The sequence below is a fragment of the Salminus brasiliensis genome, chromosome 11, assembly GCF_030463535.1.
Source record: "Salminus brasiliensis chromosome 11, fSalBra1.hap2, whole genome shotgun sequence".
Taxonomy (NCBI): Eukaryota; Metazoa; Chordata; class Actinopteri; order Characiformes; family Bryconidae; genus Salminus; species Salminus brasiliensis.
This window is the reverse complement of record NC_132888.1, coordinates 23,190,688-23,208,203: the sequence shown is the minus strand read 5'-3', so window position 1 is coordinate 23,208,203 and position 17,516 is coordinate 23,190,688. Positions and strand designations below refer to the sequence as shown.

The 17,516-nt window shown below is 39.3% G+C and overlaps 1 protein-coding gene across 2 annotated transcripts in view; it reads right to left on the bottom strand.

Moving 5' to 3' along the window:
• tyw1 (tRNA-yW synthesizing protein 1 homolog (S. cerevisiae)) overlaps positions 1-17,516 on the bottom strand; it is a 91,130-nt gene that overhangs the window by 36,290 nt on the left and 37,324 nt on the right. For both annotated transcript variants that reach the window (XM_072691248.1, XM_072691249.1), the window contains exons 12-13: positions 10,000-10,177; positions 5,820-5,955 (exon numbers count right to left, since the gene is read on the bottom strand). In XM_072691248.1, coding sequence (XP_072547349.1) covers positions 5,820-5,955; positions 10,000-10,177 — 314 coding nt within the window. The remainder of the gene's footprint in view (positions 1-5,819; positions 5,956-9,999; positions 10,178-17,516) is intronic.

Here is a 17,516-nt window from a genome sequence, read left to right as displayed (position 1 = left end):
GCCAGGCTCTTTTTCAAGGTCATTAAGCCAGACAGGGAAAGTGGTTCGCGTTGGCTGGCTGCTTTCTAGGAATGTGCTAATAAAGGTAATTGAATTAGCCAAGGAGAGATAAGGGCGGCAGTGTTATTCTGATAGAGAGGCTCTGTGGCTCATCCAGGCAAAACTGTAGGCTGCTTTATATCCCAGAGCTTTAGAAACCTGGATGTGGGTCACTCCCACTCCCTCGTAGTTTAGATTCCTCAGACAGAAACGTGAGCTGAAGTCGCACGTTTCTAGGAGGCAGCTTGGAGAAAACTATGCTATGAGAAAAACGAAGGCTGATTCCTCAGCAGGCTTTCGCATGTGCTGAGCTTTACGCCAGCATGCTCTATTGCTAATGCTCTATTGTCTGCACTTTGGTCATGAACCGTGACTAGTAGACCTAGGCCTTCAGTTCAGGCCACAAACGGCAAAACTACCTATACCCTGTACAATCACGTTCATTTCTTCTAGTCCACCTAGGGGATTCCAGCAGTATGCAAGCAGAGAGCTAACATCAAGATAAACATTCAAGGCTAAACCTGAAGCCTGTGAGAGACATTAATTTAGTCAGTAGCAGTAACAGTGTTACCAAATCTAACAAATGACTCCCATTCCTGGTTACACTACCACTCTTTTAGTCAGTAACTTATGTCAGTCCAGGTCTTCTGGAAGTACTGTTTGTATTATTTTGGTGGTTAATTTGACATGTTAGGCCTTCAACTGAGAAATGGTGGAGCGTCTTTTTTATTCTTAGAAATTCACTTTCTAAGGCTAAAAGCCTAGAAAGATCTTGACGGTTCCATGCTTCGGCACCACAAATCACATTCCTCAGAAACCTTCGACTTCATATGTGGAGAGGGATCTGGCTCTCCACTGATCTTGGCTGATCTTAAACAACTCAAGCTTTGTATGCATTTTGTATTTGCATGTATTCCAAACTACTTAAAAAGTACCAAAACCTGTCACAGAGGAAAACCTGACACAGCACTGCTAACTAGCAAATGTTAAATATGCTAAGCTACTACAAAGGACAGCTCGCTTGACAATGCTACACAATGTGTGCAACAACTTTCAGCTTTGTGAAGATACCTGAAATATCCCAATTTAAATTCCTGTTTGGTGCATTTATGCTCGGCCCCACAATCCTACGATATCTCTAACTGCCTTTCTATAAAACTGGCTTGATGAGAAACTGCTCTGGCACGACAGCACTTTCCACTGCTAAAAACCAAACATGACCAGTTCGGTTTAGAGATCTAGAAAGGTGATCAGCAGCAAGCTGAAAAAGGACGCATTTACTGAAGTGACAGAAAGTCATGTACAGGAGAATTAGTCACCTGCTGTGGCTACATCAGTTCTTCCCAATATCACCTGAGCTTCCTACACCTCAAGCGGTTTGCAGCAGTTGTAGACAGGCTTTAGGCGGCATCCGGCCCCCTGAGTCACCGATCACAGCCTCTATTTGAACTTCCTCGCAGCAGGGCTACTGAAGCGGGGTTACTGTGATTTCATCCCAAGCAATCTAAAGGAGACTGTTGGATGATTTTACTCTCTTTACTCTCCTTGTGATTCTCACAACCACATATATACAGACACATTTTGCTCAACTGCACCTTCAGACAAGCCATTATAAGCTACAGCAGGCACCGCAAAGGGCAGCACACACTGAAAGACATATATAAAAATCTTGCAGGTTAATCATGTCAAGGAGCTGGGAGAATAAAAGACTTTATAACAGGCAGCTTTATAATAGCCAACATACCTTTAAGATGTAGGCATGGACAACTTCTCTGCAGTATTACAGCATTAATGTGTAACAGAAATTATGAATGTGTGTATTGATATAAATAAATCAATTTAAATAAACACTTGAAATATATCAGTCTCTGTATAATGAATAAATATAATGTACACGTTTCACTTTTTGAATGGAATTACTAAAAATCTACTTTTTCATGATATTCTAATTTTATGACCAGCAGGATACATACACACATATACATATATATATTATATATACATATACATACCCACACACACACACACACACACACACACATTATATATATATATATATATATATATATATATATATATATATATATATATATATATACACACACACACACACATATATATGCGCATGATGGTTGGTTTGAGTATTTCTAGAACAGCTGACCTCCTGGCTTTTTCGGATCAACAGTCTGTAAAGTTAGAACAGTGCAATGAAAAAAATAATTGCCAGCGGTCACCTGTTCTGCATAGGGTAATGTCTTGTTGAGGTCAACAGAAAATGGCTACAGTACATTTACATTTACGGACACTCTTTTCCAGAGCAATTTACAAAAGTGTTTTGCCAGTTCCTCAAGAATAACCTCAGCTAGTTTGAATAGACTAAAGCTCAAAAGATCCCTCTAAGCTTAGACACTACTAAACACAAGTCAATATGGTGACCATAATAGTCTACACTTCGCCCGAGTACTCTCGGAAGAGGTGGGTCTTCAGTCTGTGTTTGAAGACAGCGAGCGACTCTGCCATTCGGACACCCAGGGGAAGTTTGGTGCCAGGACAGAAAAAAGCCTAGATGCTTGTCTTCCACGCTCGTGGATCTTAAGGGATGACGGGTACAACTGAGACGAGCAGAAAAGCGTCCAAGAACCACATCCTGTTCCGCCACTGTCAGCCAAGACCACAAAGCCGAGGCTGCAGTGGGCACAGGCTTACCAGAACAAGACAGCTGAAGAGTGGTCGATGGACCATGTAATGGTGTGGGGGGACATTTTCTTGGCATGCTTTGGGCCTGTTAATACCAATTAGTGATCACTTGAAGGCCACAGCTTGTTTGAGTATTGTTGCAGGACATGTTCATCCCTTCATGTCCACAATTTACCATCATCTAACAGCTACATCAAGCATGATGGTGCACCCTGGTGAGAAAAAATATGCCCCTTTCTAACGTTACTTTCATGTGGTTTCAACTTAGAAAATGGTTCTTACTCCTTTGTCTCACCTTTTGTTATCCTTTGTCTGCCGGCTTGAAATGGTCGCTGTATGGTAATTCAAATGACCTACCCCTCCTTAAACTCCTATTCATCAACCTTTCCCCTCCCACAGTTCCCAATATATATATATATATAAGGCCCTCCCAAAATATCCCTAACCAGACTGGAATCGGTTCAGACTGGAATGGATCAAGACTGGAATTGGTTTAGACTGGGATAGGATCAAGACTGGAATGGATCAAGACTGGGATCGGATCAAGACTGGGATCGGATCAAGACTGGGATCGGATCAAGACTGGGATCGGATCAAGACTGGGATTGGTTCAGTCTGGTCTGACTAGACTGACCGTGATCATCTAAGCTGTGCCCGTGTATGATTTTCTGTCTACACGTGAATAAACTCCAATGCTAAAGATCCAGTCCCCTGACTCCTGAATCTGGCTCCTGTATGCCAGATTTCTAACACTGGGAAGAAGAAAGAGTCATCTCAAGCTGGTTTCATGACATACCAGTGAGTTTAGTGTTCTTCAGGGGGGGGGTTTCCCAGTCAACAGATCTGATTCACAGAATGAAAGCGCTTCTGAAATATCTTAAAGATATTTCCTGATGCAACCATATCAACGTAACCCAGAATCGCAAAGGAATGTTCCCATCAGGTCATGAACTTGATGTTACATTTACATGATTACATATTCACTTATTATTACATCAGACCCTAGTTATTATCTGAATATCTGATTTGGCAAGGATGCTCACAGCACACACATTCACTGGTTCGTAAGAAGCTAATCTGCTAATCTCTGATGGTCTCAATATTAGAAAGGCTAAAATCATGACTGTGATTAGCATGCAATGCATTATGCAGCCCCACTGCGAGAAAACCTTCAACGCCTTAGCTTAAAATCACTCGCTCTGAACACATGAAGGCTACGTGATCCAGTCCACATCTGGACTTTCTTAACCCCTAAAAACCAAAGGAACACCAACCGGAGAAGAGAATCAATCAGTGACTTCATGAGGAATTTCACAGTTTGGTACTAACTTAAAATCAATACCAGGGCTGCATAGGGTTCAGTTTTTATAGCCGCTCTCCAACAGCCTGTTGTGGATTATAGGAAAAACTATTGAGTTTCAGGGCAGAAGGGAAATACCGGAGCTTATTCTAAAACCCAGTCATTTAGAGCAGAGACTCTGACCTTGTAAAATATTTTAGAAAAGATCGCTGTGACACAGAGACCATAAAATCAATCAGAAAGTGAGCAAAGGGCACTGATGCAGATGGTTTTCCCATTTCAAACAGCCTGCTCAGAGAGTCTTCATTTATTATTTACAGTGCAAGTCCGGACTTGAACAAATCCCAAATTATATCGGTAACCTTGCAAACGGTGTTGAACTTTATCTGAGATCAGAACTCTGCAAGAGCAATAAGACTTAAAATGTTAAAACACTGGATTTTACACTTCCTCCAGACAACCTAACCCTTTAAATCTGGACCATCCAATTACATTACACAGTACCTTTACAGCAGTTAATGAATATTTATAGCAAATACTTTATCATTTACAATAACTACTTAATAATGATTAGTACACACTGAAAAATTCATAGTGGAGATTAAATTATTCATAGTGTACACTAGATAATTCATTTCTGTTATAAAATGTATAATAGGTGGGAAATTTTTCATAACATACTTAAAATAGCACATACTCAATTTATCATTTATAGTAAATACTCAATACTTCATAGTAGATACTGAATAATTCACAGGGTATACCAAATACTTGATACTAGAGACAGAATCAATTATAGTGAATAATTAATAACAAAGTGAATGCTAAATAATTCATATTGGATAGTAAATAATTTAAAGTCGATATTAAATAAGCTGAATATTTCATGGTGGATACCCAATAATTCAAAGTAGATTAATTATTATAGTAGCTACTTAATATTTCACGGGGCATACTAAATACTAAATAATAAGTAGATACTGAATCATTTACAGGGCATACTATTTTTCATACTAGAGACAGAATCAATCAAATAATAATTCATAGAGGAAACTAAATAATTAATATTGGATAATAAATCATTCAAAGTAGATATTAAATAATCAATAGCACATACTGAACATTTCATAGTGGATACCAATTAATTCATAGCAGATGAGTTATTATAGTAGATACTAAATTTATGGTGGATACTAAATTCTTGATAGCAGAAACTGAATACTGAATACAGTATAATAAGTTATATTAGATACTAAATCATTTAGAGTGGATACTGAATCATTTATAGTATAAAATGAATACCGTCCTAAAGTCTTAAAAATATTAAAACTTAAAATTAAGCCTAAGGTTCAAGGGGACAGTTGAAAGGCACAAACACGCAATGAACGAAATACCAGCAAGAGACCCATTCCCATTCACACACTTATTTCACACATACAGTACAGGACAAAGTTTAAGTAAAACTAAACAGAAATGTCTGGTTTTCACCGATTTCTGATTTATAGTTATTTTTTTCTCTTGAAGACCATCCTACTACATCTGTAATGATTTCCAACCCATCACCACATTCAGGCACTGCTTAATGAACAGAAGTTAGTGTGTTAACAGCTTCTAAACATTACAAAAACAGGTCAACGTCCCGCAAGCTTTCCAGTAGAATACGCTACAATAAGACCACAACGTTTTGTTTAAACTTCTTGTCTTATCGACTAGATGCCAATAAAGCTGTTCAGCTGGCTGACAGCACTCTGAGCTCAGTGCTGGTGAAGTGCAGGGTGCTCACCTTCTCTCCGAGGGCTCTTAGGCTGTCCAGGAAGCGCTGCCAGAAATCTTTGAAGAGCGGACGGTCAATTTTCTTTAGACTGTCTTTAGTGCTGGCATCTACGCTGACGTAGAGCTGGGTAACTGGCACCAGGCTCCTGTAGAGACATGAAAAACAAGTGAAGAGAGAGAGAGTGAGAGAGCGTGAGAGAGAAAGAGGGATATTACTCTTGATTCAGTCATTGCTCATCCATAAAAGCGTCTGTGATTCTGCCAACAGCCTTGCTCTTAAACCTTTTAACAATCGCTTTTTAAAAGGCTGAATGCATGTCAGGATCAGCATTAGTCAGTAACTGCTCATGCAAGACATGATCAAATCAGGCCAAAACTGGGGAGAATGGTAGAAATGGTGGAACAGAACAATGAAATCAATAAAAACAATGACTAAATCAAGGAGAAAATTGGAGAAAAATAATCTATCTGCAGTTTTCTTGTAGATAATGATAAAGTGGTGGATGCTTAACCTTTTTTTTGGTAGCCCAACTTATTTATTTGAATGAATTGATCTTAAAGGGCATCTTATTGCCTTTAGCTTTAATTACTGGGAATTACAGAAACATTTGAAATATTTTTCACATATGAAAAAAAAAAAAAAAAAAATTGCCCAATCTACTCAACTTGAGGAACCGGATACGGCTGAGGGTAGCGTGATGAACTATATATTTAATCCAAAGACAGCTGTATAACCATAATTGGCATTCTGCCAAAATACACAGATCTATCATGTTCTAAACCTGCTGTAAAACTAGTTAAAGGTACTCTTGTTTAGAAAACTGCATTTACATCGAAAATAATTTGAGCTTGGTACATGGAATTGACCGTAGAAAAGAAAAATGGGGTATAACCTAAAGAGCTAGAAAAGGGGCTAGAAAGCCTTCCCTGGACAGTATAGACAGTTATTCCAACAGAAGTAGGATGTGCAGGTGTCCCAATACTTTTGTCCATATATTTAGTGTCGTTCTGTAGGACTAGTTCTGTAGGTCATCAGCTTTGTTCTGTACTTTGTGGGACATATGCTTCAGTAATGTACTCCTTACATTTTTACCCAATTATCTAAACTTTCATCTCCTTACATTTTAAGAATAGCCTCGTTACTCCCATTACATTTCCGTTTGTTTTCATTCCGGCTCGTCATCCTTCAAAAAAAGAAAAAAAAAAACGATTCCGCCATCCGGAAAGTGTGAATGTGATTGCGATTGGACGAGAAGTATAAACATACACCATTCTGACACCCTATGTGCTTGTAAGCCATCCATCACACCTGCACACGTCATCATCACACACCTCTGAAGTTTGACATTCTGCAGCATTACAAAACTTCTAGACAAAGATTCCTCATATTTTCCTCCATGAAGCTCATGTTAAAGCTCAGTAGAGCACAGAGACGCTCCTTTAATAGAGCTGATATTACTAAAATGCCTCATTTTCAATGGGCAGATCTGCAGCTGAAACAGGAGCCTAGTGCAGCCCAACATTTTTCACCATCAACATTTTAATAGATCATTCTCCTCATTATGACTTTTAGAGAAATGGGTTTTTGGGGAGGGGAGGGGGGTAGTGCACTATAGACCCCTGTGGTGCGGCCTAAGCTTCTGGCCTTTGTTTTCCTTCCATTACTTTTACTTTTCTACTGTAAGTCGTTCTGAAACCAGTACTTTTACATTTTTACTGGAGTAAAAAGCTTAAGCTGATACTTCAGCTTCTATAGAAGTCTTTTTAAACCCTAGTATCTCCACTTCTACCCAAGTGGGTGAAATGCCAGTATGAAGGCTGCATTATTAAAAGGAGTAAAGCAGCTTGACTTGTCCTCAACATCCCCATGCCCAATGGAACAGCAGCTCCTTTCCCCCTCCACCTTGCAGCTCCAGGGTTGTTAGGGGCTCTGAAAACAGGTGCCCCTCTGTGTTTAGATGCAGAGTTAACCTGGATTTGTTTCTTCTACTGGGCCTGTTCCTGACTGCGCCCTAGCCTCTGACCAAACCTGGTCCAGCACGTAGCACACAGAGCCTAATATTTGTAAACCGAAAAGCAGCATGAATGGAGGAGAATGTGCTGCACTCTGACCCAGCTTTTACACGGAGTGAGAGGTGATGTCCTCAAGCTGACGTGTGAACTGAAGTGAGTGTAGTTTTCCTCATGTAGATGCCGAAGGCGACCATGAGAGAGCCCTATATATATATATATATATATATATATATATATATATATATATATATATATATATATATTATACACACACTAACTGTAGCAGGAGCAGGATAGAGGCGGGCGGTAATTTGCAATTCTGGGGGGCGATTACTGCTTATCAGTGGCGTCCCAGGCCGAGCGAAGCTTCAAAAGAGCGAGTGAGTGACTTGAAACGAGAAGACCTGATGCAGCTCCAGGGTACTCAGACACACACCAGAGCTGCAGACTGAGGGAGGTGTACTACAGGCACCGTGTCGGAATGACTGCTTGGGTTTGAGAGCGCGCAGATACAGAGCTGACAGCGCTGCCCTTCATACAGGTGCTAGCCAAGTAAATAAGAAAATAAATGAATGAAAAAGTTCAAAAGAAAAGTTCAAGAAATCATCTGCATTTCAACTGGAATGGCTTCTACAACTTGATTGGTATAAAAATAAATAAATAAATAAATAAATAAATAAATGAACAGAATAATAATATGACAACTGAAGGTCCTGGTGGGTGGCACAGTCGTCAAAGCACTGGCTGATTCCCAGTGATGGCAAAGAAGGCACTCTCCCTGGCTGAGCACAAGACTGCACTCTTCATTACCCCATCACTCAGTGTGATGCCAGGCAGTTCAGACATCTTTAAGCTGAGGTAATAAAACTGACAGCTAATCGACTTATCAGTAATCTTATCAGACGTATCGTACAACATATGACTGTAGCCTCAATAATTTTTTTATTTATTGTTATACATAGTTTATTTACTTACATGTATTTTTAAGAAAATGTAATTCTGTTCTCTCGTCCGATGCGAGCTCAAGTCTGTGAGCAGACAGCAATATCTGACATGTTGGAAAACATGTCATCACTAATGCTGCCTCCATGTACGCAGAACGGACTGCAATGGTTAGTAGTGTAAGTGATCACCCCTCCTTTAAATAGCTTTAAATTATATAATTTAACATATTAAAAAAAATAAAATAATAAATATTATTATGACAGGCCTACAGGGCAGTTCTCATCCAGTGCTAGCAGTCTAGTGCTGCTGCTTTAATTCAGCATAATGTGAAAATTGGTATTTCTTGCTCCTGGGCTCCCCCCCCTGAGGTCGGAAAGTGAGATTCTCACCTTGAGCTGGATTTGCTTTTTTCACATGAATTTCTGGACAAGCTGAGAGATACAGAACTGTTACTAAAAGTGTCATATTAAAAAAGTAATATAATAACAATTTTACACAAACATGACTTCAGCCTGCCTGCTACACCAAAGCTACACAGCGCAGCAGCAGCGTACCGAGCCGGGAGTGGAAACGTCGGGGACACTATTCTCCTTATTAAAAGTGAGCGAAGCACCACAATGATTTTAAAGCTGACATTTCAAGGTGAAAATGCTACATAAATGTTGCTTTTAAAGGCTGTTTCACCCGATGCTACCGGTTCTGGGAGCTAGTGGGTGGCAATTGAAAATGACCAAATGAGAAAATTAGGAAAAATTTAATAAAAACAAACAAACAACGTATACCACTGGAACATATATTTTACTTAAACAATGTAGTAAATATAAAGTTATTAATGTCAAATACACCACAAAACCTTTACACAAAAGTGTATGCTACATTACTCTCTACACAGCCTTTCGCAGCACCTGAGGTTTAACCAACCTGATTATTAAAAAGCAAACAAATAAAACTAACCATTTATTAAAATTTCAATTGAATGTACACAATCACATTTGGTGCAATTGCATGTAAAACATTAAATAAATAAATAAATAAAACAAACAAACAAAAAACAAGCCAACAGACCCCCTAGCAGTACTGCCATAAGCCACAGCATGGCCATGGCCAACAGGATGAAAATCCTAACTACGCCCAAATCAATGTAAAAGTCTACTAAATTATAAAGTACATTAAGTAATTAAGCCCATTAAACGAAATGTACTCAGTAATACACTCAACATACTAAAACCCACCTGATCTCCTCCGGAAACTGTGCATTGGTGACCAGGAAACTGGAGATGTGGCGCTGGTGGAGGAGGCGCAGGAAGGAGTTGATCTCTGGGTACATGATTGGCTCGCCCACCAGAGACAGAGCGCAGTGTTTTACGGATAATCCCTCCTCGAACCGTTCAGGCCGTACTCCTGGCACACCTGGCGCAGACCAGAACACACATCTAATCAATCAATCAATCAATCAATACATAAAAAAGCAGTAGCACAACAGCCATTTTGAGACTTGTGGACTGAATGTTCAAGCAAAGGAGGCCTGGATAAAGACGACAAACAGGAGGAGGTCAGTGTGTAGGCAGACCATAGCAGCCGGTGTCGGAAACGCATCCTATCCTCTCGATGGTTCCATTGGCTAAAATTATCCATCTTCACGCAGCTGTCATACGTATATGCCAGATTAAAAAAATGTATGGAAAGATATTTACTGATCATTACTGAGAAGTATTTATCTCGATAAAGCGTTTGCTATTTAACTTTATTTATTAAATGTGAATCACTTATTAGCAAGTTTAATTACATAATATTGTTGTTGCTACGCTGGCATATAAAGCTGATACCAGCCAGTCAAGCTAGCTATCGTGCACTTGCTATCCGCTATCGAGGTAACCTTGTGCAAAATCTGCAGATAAGTGGCATCCAAATAATAATAAGAATAAAAAAACAACCACTAGATAAAGCACACTGAGGTGTGAGGTGTGTGTGTGTGTGTGTGGGGGGGGGGGGGTGCATGTTAGCTACATCGGCTGGCTAACGTATTGGGTCCTAAATGGTCCTCCTGTAAAATGACGTCAGAGGGGATAACGGCACACACATCAGAAAACAAGACAAAAGAGGAGAACAGAGTGAAATCAAAACAGACACAGCGTCGGCCTTAAAAACTGGTAGTAAACTGTGTTTTATGTTGGAACGTTCTCCTCCTGCTCTTTTTTGCTTTATTCTTGATTTCATCATGCCTCTAGACTCAAGAGAGACCTGGCACTAATACGGGTACATCAGCACAGTGTGTTCCTGGCCTGTTAGTAGGGTTTGTTTTGTTTTTTTTATATACGGCCCTGTGTCTCCAGTCGGGACGGGGATTTTAGGCATTGGACGAGCTCCATCCTAAACAAAACAGATTTCAAATGACAAACAAGAACAAACAAGGTTCAACATTCATTCACTGCATTCAGTGATCAGAATGAGCATGAAGGCTAACCATTAGCGATCACTCAGCTGATTTAGTGACTGTGATCTTTGAGTCTGAGGTGTATGTGATTTAACACACTGCAGTTTAGCTCCAGAACAAGAACAAGCATACCTTTCCAGTCTACGCTGTTAAAGCAGCGGTTAGGGCTCCGGGCTATTGATGAAGGTTATGGGTTTGATACCCGGGGCTCTGCAAACTGCCATTGCTGGGCCCTTGAGCAAGGCCCCTCACCCTCTCTGCTCCCCGGGTGCTGGAGTTGGCTGCCCACCGCTCTGGGTGTGTGTACTCACTGCCACTAGTTCACACATTTCGCTGTACATAGTACAGAGACAAATACCTGCACCATTACCTTTACCTTTAAAGTACAAAATTAGCTGAACTGAATCACTTGCCTGTTAAGGCAAAGCTAATGTTTAGCCATAGGAAACCTTCAAGTTGTGCCGTGCATTGGCAAGAACCCGGTGACTACCTTTCACAATACAGGGGAAGATTTGCAGTTAGATTTAACACTGCAAGCAGGGCGATCTACTACAATTTTGCAAAAAGTGGTTTAGCAAAACCATCATGATATAAAAACACCATCATATGCATAAAAAATGGTAAAAGAAAGGGTTATTTTAATGCAATCAGAACAGCAGGGATCTGAAGAGTACAACACTGCTATCTGGAGGTTGGGGTTTAAACACTAGACAAAATGAACCCCTGTCTGCCACTAGTTTTTACCTGTAATCCATTCATTAAAAATCAACATTGACACAGTAGTGCAACACATACCACTACACTTCGATTTATATCCTTATTTTGAAGCTTACAACATCTAACATTCAATATCATTTTTTTGTTTTGTTTTTATAGATATCTGATATTCTTAGATATCCGAGTCTCTAGTGAAAAAAAATCTTCACCGCAATTTTCTTGTGGTGTGTAGCAGTGCAAACATGATGAGCATGTGTTAGAACTGTGCTTATTTAGGTCCTGTACTAGCTGTTTTAGTTGACGTTTTTGGTGAAAACAAGGTTTCGTGACATTCAAGTAAGTTTGATACACAAGTTTATGAACAAATTAACTAACGGGAGCAAGTTCGTTCTGGAGTTATATTAATGCTGTTGAAGTAAACTTCAAATCATCACCGTGATGTGAATGAAATGTAGCTCCAAAATTATGACTAAAGAGGAGATGGGAAATATGTTCTTAACTCTGAATGGAAGTGTGTTCCAAGTAATTTAGAGCATTTCTATTGGTCTATTTTATACAGGGTTCAAACCAAGGAGAAAACTAAAAATGGACATGTTGGTCATTGGACAGCAGTGATATCTGATTAAAAGCTGTGTACCTTTTCAGCAGGTATGGAATGTAACTGCCACAGCATTAAAGGTGGAATGAGATATTCAAGAGAAGGCAACTTCAGTATTTAAGGTGGAATTGGAAATGAAAACATTTGATGTGCACGTGCAATTAAGCGTCAATATGCAATTATCTTATATTGTTTTTCTCAGTCCCAGAGAGACCTCGATTTATATTGTATATATACACTGGTAATTTATCTACTTTTTGCAACTGAATGTCTTGCTATTCCTTTACTGCTGTGACACTGAATTTCCCCACTTTTAAATGGTAAAAAGTCTTACATTAGATTTGCTAAATTTAAGGGACTCCACAATGTGCTGTAAGCTAATCAGCAAAACAATCGGTTTACAATTTATGCTTAAAACGAAAATAATCATTAACAAATGGCTTAAGAAGCCAGACAGCACTGAAATGTTTCGTTGACATCGACACTAGCAAGCAGTCACTAAAGAAACATTTCTCTCGTCTCAATATAAAAACATTAAATTATTATTATTATTAAGTTCATTCATGCATATTTAATTCCAAACTGCACAAGTCCAATTCAAACGTCCAAAATCCAATATATACAAAGCGCACACACCGATTCAGTCTGGAGTCAGTCCCAAGTAGAGTCCCTCCTGTAGAAGCTTAGAAGCACACTTGCATCAAAACTGGCAACTCAGCAAAAAAAAAAAAAAAAAAAAAAAAAAAAGGACTGATCGCTTTTACATTGTTTACAATGAACTGCCTTTTACTGAGCCGTGCCATTATAGGACTAAAATCCTGGACTGCAAATCAAAAAGATTTGCATGACTACCAGCAGAGCACAGCAAACGATACGAGCATGAACTTAACACACAAAACAGAAGCTTAGCTGGGTATTAACTGTTATGCAGTGGCCCTGTCGTGCTGGGAAACAATACAAGAGGGCTTAATGAAGTCAAAGAAGCACTCAATAAGGCCTCAATAAAAGTGCTTGGCCGACACTACAGACTAATGTGAACAATGAGCGATGGTTAAAAATCCTGCAACATCGCCAAATCTACAAATCAAACAGCTTTGTACTGTTAAACAATCTCAAATAAACTGGGTCAAACCGACTCGGTTTGCGGCAGGCTATGATCTCTAGATATTTGGACATCAGAGATGACTGCCACAACATGATGGTGGTGGAAAGGAGAACTGAATAACTAGATCCGACTAATTCCATTTTTCGAAAACATCAAATCGTGAATCTATTCCAATGGCGAAAGCTCTTATCTAACCCGCTATGTACGCGTTAGATTTTGCAAGATTCCCATACAGTTTAAATCGACAGCAGCCGTGCCAAAGGCTCTGCTCCAACACCAAGAGGGAAACAGTCGAGCAGTAAATTCACTCCATAGGGTCCATGAGTCATTTCCATCAGAGCCATCTGGTGTGTCCCACAGTCTGAAGGTTACCATGGCCTCATCTGGGGTCACCGCCAATTGAACTGAAGCTGCGTTTTGTGATTCTTGAAGCTGGCACTGAACAGAAGAGTCCATGCTTATGGAAATTAATTGATGAGGCCAGAAAAAAATAATACAAGAAATCAGTATTCAACATGGCCGACCAACAGATCAGATGGCAGAATGAATAAATAAATAAATAAATAAATAAATAAATAAACAAACAAACACCTGTTGCAGCAACACTACTTTGAGTCTGATGTCAGCTGTTTTTCTATAATTATAACTAGTGGTGTAATAATTCCTTAATAAAAACTGTGGTCTCGAATCATCTGCTTTAGGTTAAGCGAAAGGGAACACATGTACATACCAACCCACCAAACCAGAAACTGTCAAATAAGAGAACCCCGGCAGTTTTTTTAGGGGGCTGCCGAGGTTGTAAAAAAACAAGGCATTCAACACATTGCTTGATTCCATAGAAAAGAATCCATAAAATCGGGATTAATTACCTCTGAGGCAAAACTACAGAAGAAGGAAAAGCAAGTTTAAAAGAAAAAAAAAATTAATGCTAGCTATTCGTTCCTAATGCTAAAATATGCAACGTCATTTTCTTGGTATTACTGGCTGCACAACATTAAACACTCTTTGTTAGCTGCTAGCTGCATTGCAACCAAAGTCCTTATAGGAAAGTCTAATCACTCGGCAGCCATCTTTGCAAACTGGAGTTCAAAACTTAAATCCCTGTGATAAAAATAATAAACCCTGACAAAAACCTGACTATGAAAGGTGGAAAAACACCGCACTAGTGTCCAGACACTGCTCACTGCTACTGGACCCTTTTATTTACCAAAGACGCTGACTACAGTTTCTATAGTAGTGGTGCGGACAGGTCCTAGTGCTAATGCTTATGCTGAACTGAACGAACTTTATGCGACCATCAGAGCTGCAAAACAAACATCCAGACGGACTGTTTATAAGATCTAATATTAGACTTCAGCTGTGAGCATTAGCTTGTGCTAAAAACTAAAATAAATGAATTAATTTTTTAAAAAATTGTTTGCAGTGTTCGGCTCAGTAACGCACCAAAATACATGATTTTCTTCAGCATGTTGTGGCTACTGCGTTTGCACAGATCATCATCAAGGGGGGCTTTTGGCCCCCTTTGTTGAAGCATTTTGAGACCTCCAAGCATCTCATATAGGAACCAGTGATCAGCCTCCTTTTACAGAACATTTCTGGTCCAACCAGCTGCGGTTGGCTTACTGCCGTGATAACAGGGTGGTTGTTCTCAGCATTAGCTTTCTCAGCTAAATGTAGAACAGTGTGTTGTGGAAGACACAGGAACCCGTCACCTGCCTGAGGTTTACACTCCCTTGTGGTTCAGATCTGTTTACAGATATTACATTTGCTCTGAGACGATTTTTATTTCCACAGAGGAGTAAATGACAGCGAAAAACACATCATGTAACCCCCGAATTAAATTGGGTATTGGTTTTATACTTTTCAAAGAACACAGGGAACTATAATTGGGAATGCAACATAAAAAAACATGTTTGCTTTAATGTTTCCACTTTCAGTTTATTATTAGATCATTTAACATTGTAAAAGTGTAATGTCTTAAACAGATCTAAGGCTCTAGTGACGAGCTAACATTTGCCAGAAACTTGCACAGTATTCATGCTACGAGAAGTTTGGAAAGTAATGAGTTTAAGAAAAGCAAACGTTTAGAACCAACCACATATTCAGAGTTAACAACTAAAACTCATGTAAAGGGAAGTACTGTTTAATTAAAACTACTGGAGACGGTTTCATTTAGGACCATGTAGAACGATTTGTAGCACCTTAAAATCATCAATTAAGGATTTATAACTCTGGTATTAGATCACAATCTTCTCATATCGGTCTCAGATAGACTTTGGCTTCCAAAAGTCAAATAAAGACTAACAAAAAGAAACTATTAGAACTAGATATCCTGTGTGCAAGTACTGGATACATGAAACTAGAGCTGGGCAATATGACGGTAGGTTATTGTATTGTGATAAATTGTGTCATTGTGATAACAATAAGTTTTTCTAAGCATGGAGGATACGGTTAGTGCTTAATAAACACTGATCAGCTGCAGGTTTTATTATAACTGTAATTAGACTGGTTTAATTAGATGAAGATCAACAGATGTTGAGTATAAATCACTCTATTCAGTACTGGAGAGTATCTGTCTATCTGTAGAATCTGTAGCTACTGCTGTTTTTAGCCTGTGATTACATGCATCATGATAAGTATCGCGAACAAAGTCTTTAAATATCGTGATATAGTATTTTTACCATATCGCCCAGCCCTACATGAAACACTGAATCCCTAGGACTACGTCTATAAAGGTGCCAAAGGATTTTCTTTAATTAATTTATTTATTTATTTTAATTTATGTGTTTAAACTTGAGTTCACAGTGAAGTCCCATCACACCCTTCACTAGCCCGCTTTACCCATCTCGGGCAGAAAACTATGCCAAACCGCTTCTATTCTTTAGCCTGTAGTTCGTCAGTATGTGCCAAGAAAGACAGCAACTGTGTGCCTTCCCAAAAATCCTAAGAACTTGGAGCGTGTTCGCTGTCAGCTTACTGTTTTGACACCATTGAGGATATGTACTGCACAACTGCAGCAGCAAAGCCCCCAAAGTACAGCTCTATTGTCGCCTTCTGCCTGTGAATTCATTCTGGGAAATGAGCTCTCCATTCATCTGCAGACCATCAAAGCTGAACCCACCACAGAGCCAATCCCCCCCCTAATACTGTTAAAGGTGATGGGTCCAATAGCAAGCTGAAGCTTTTGACGGCAAGGGAAATGACAGGGCACGAATGAATAAATTAGGCCCCGCTCTAATTATGCTGGCACAGTCACTGCCTCACACGAACCCTGGTTATACAACTCTTCGCGTCCGTCAGACAATGTCTGAGATGGGAACAGGCAGTTTGTATTTGTGTATATATATACTGTATATGTATTTTAAACTCATAAGATTTGAAACCACATCCATTAAAACTTGGTAATCTACGCTGCCACTGTTGGGCCCATGAGCTCTGATCCTGGCCTTCTAAGCTGTATACGCATACTGACTATAAAGGTATAAATTTGGACAGAAATCATATTGCTATGTGCTGCAAAACATACCAAACATAACAACCAACAGTTCCCTGTTCTACTCAAGACATGGTTTCCTTCTTAAAAAGGTTGTGCACCGTTGTTTCTACAGTTGTATTCCTTACAAAGCAAAGCCAGTTCATCTGAAGACAGCTGTTCAGAATAAGAAACCTGTGGTAATGGTATTACAATAATAATAATAATAAATTAATTTAATTTCTTTTGGGTTTTTTTTATTTTATTTTATTATTATTCTTTTTTTTTTAAAGGAACCATATTTAAGCCCTATTCATATGGACACCGTCACAGTTCTCAGCGTGTTGCTCATCACTACTACAAGACCTTTGTAACAGCCAATAAAAGTCAGGCTCTTATACATATTGATGAATGCTCAGTGCC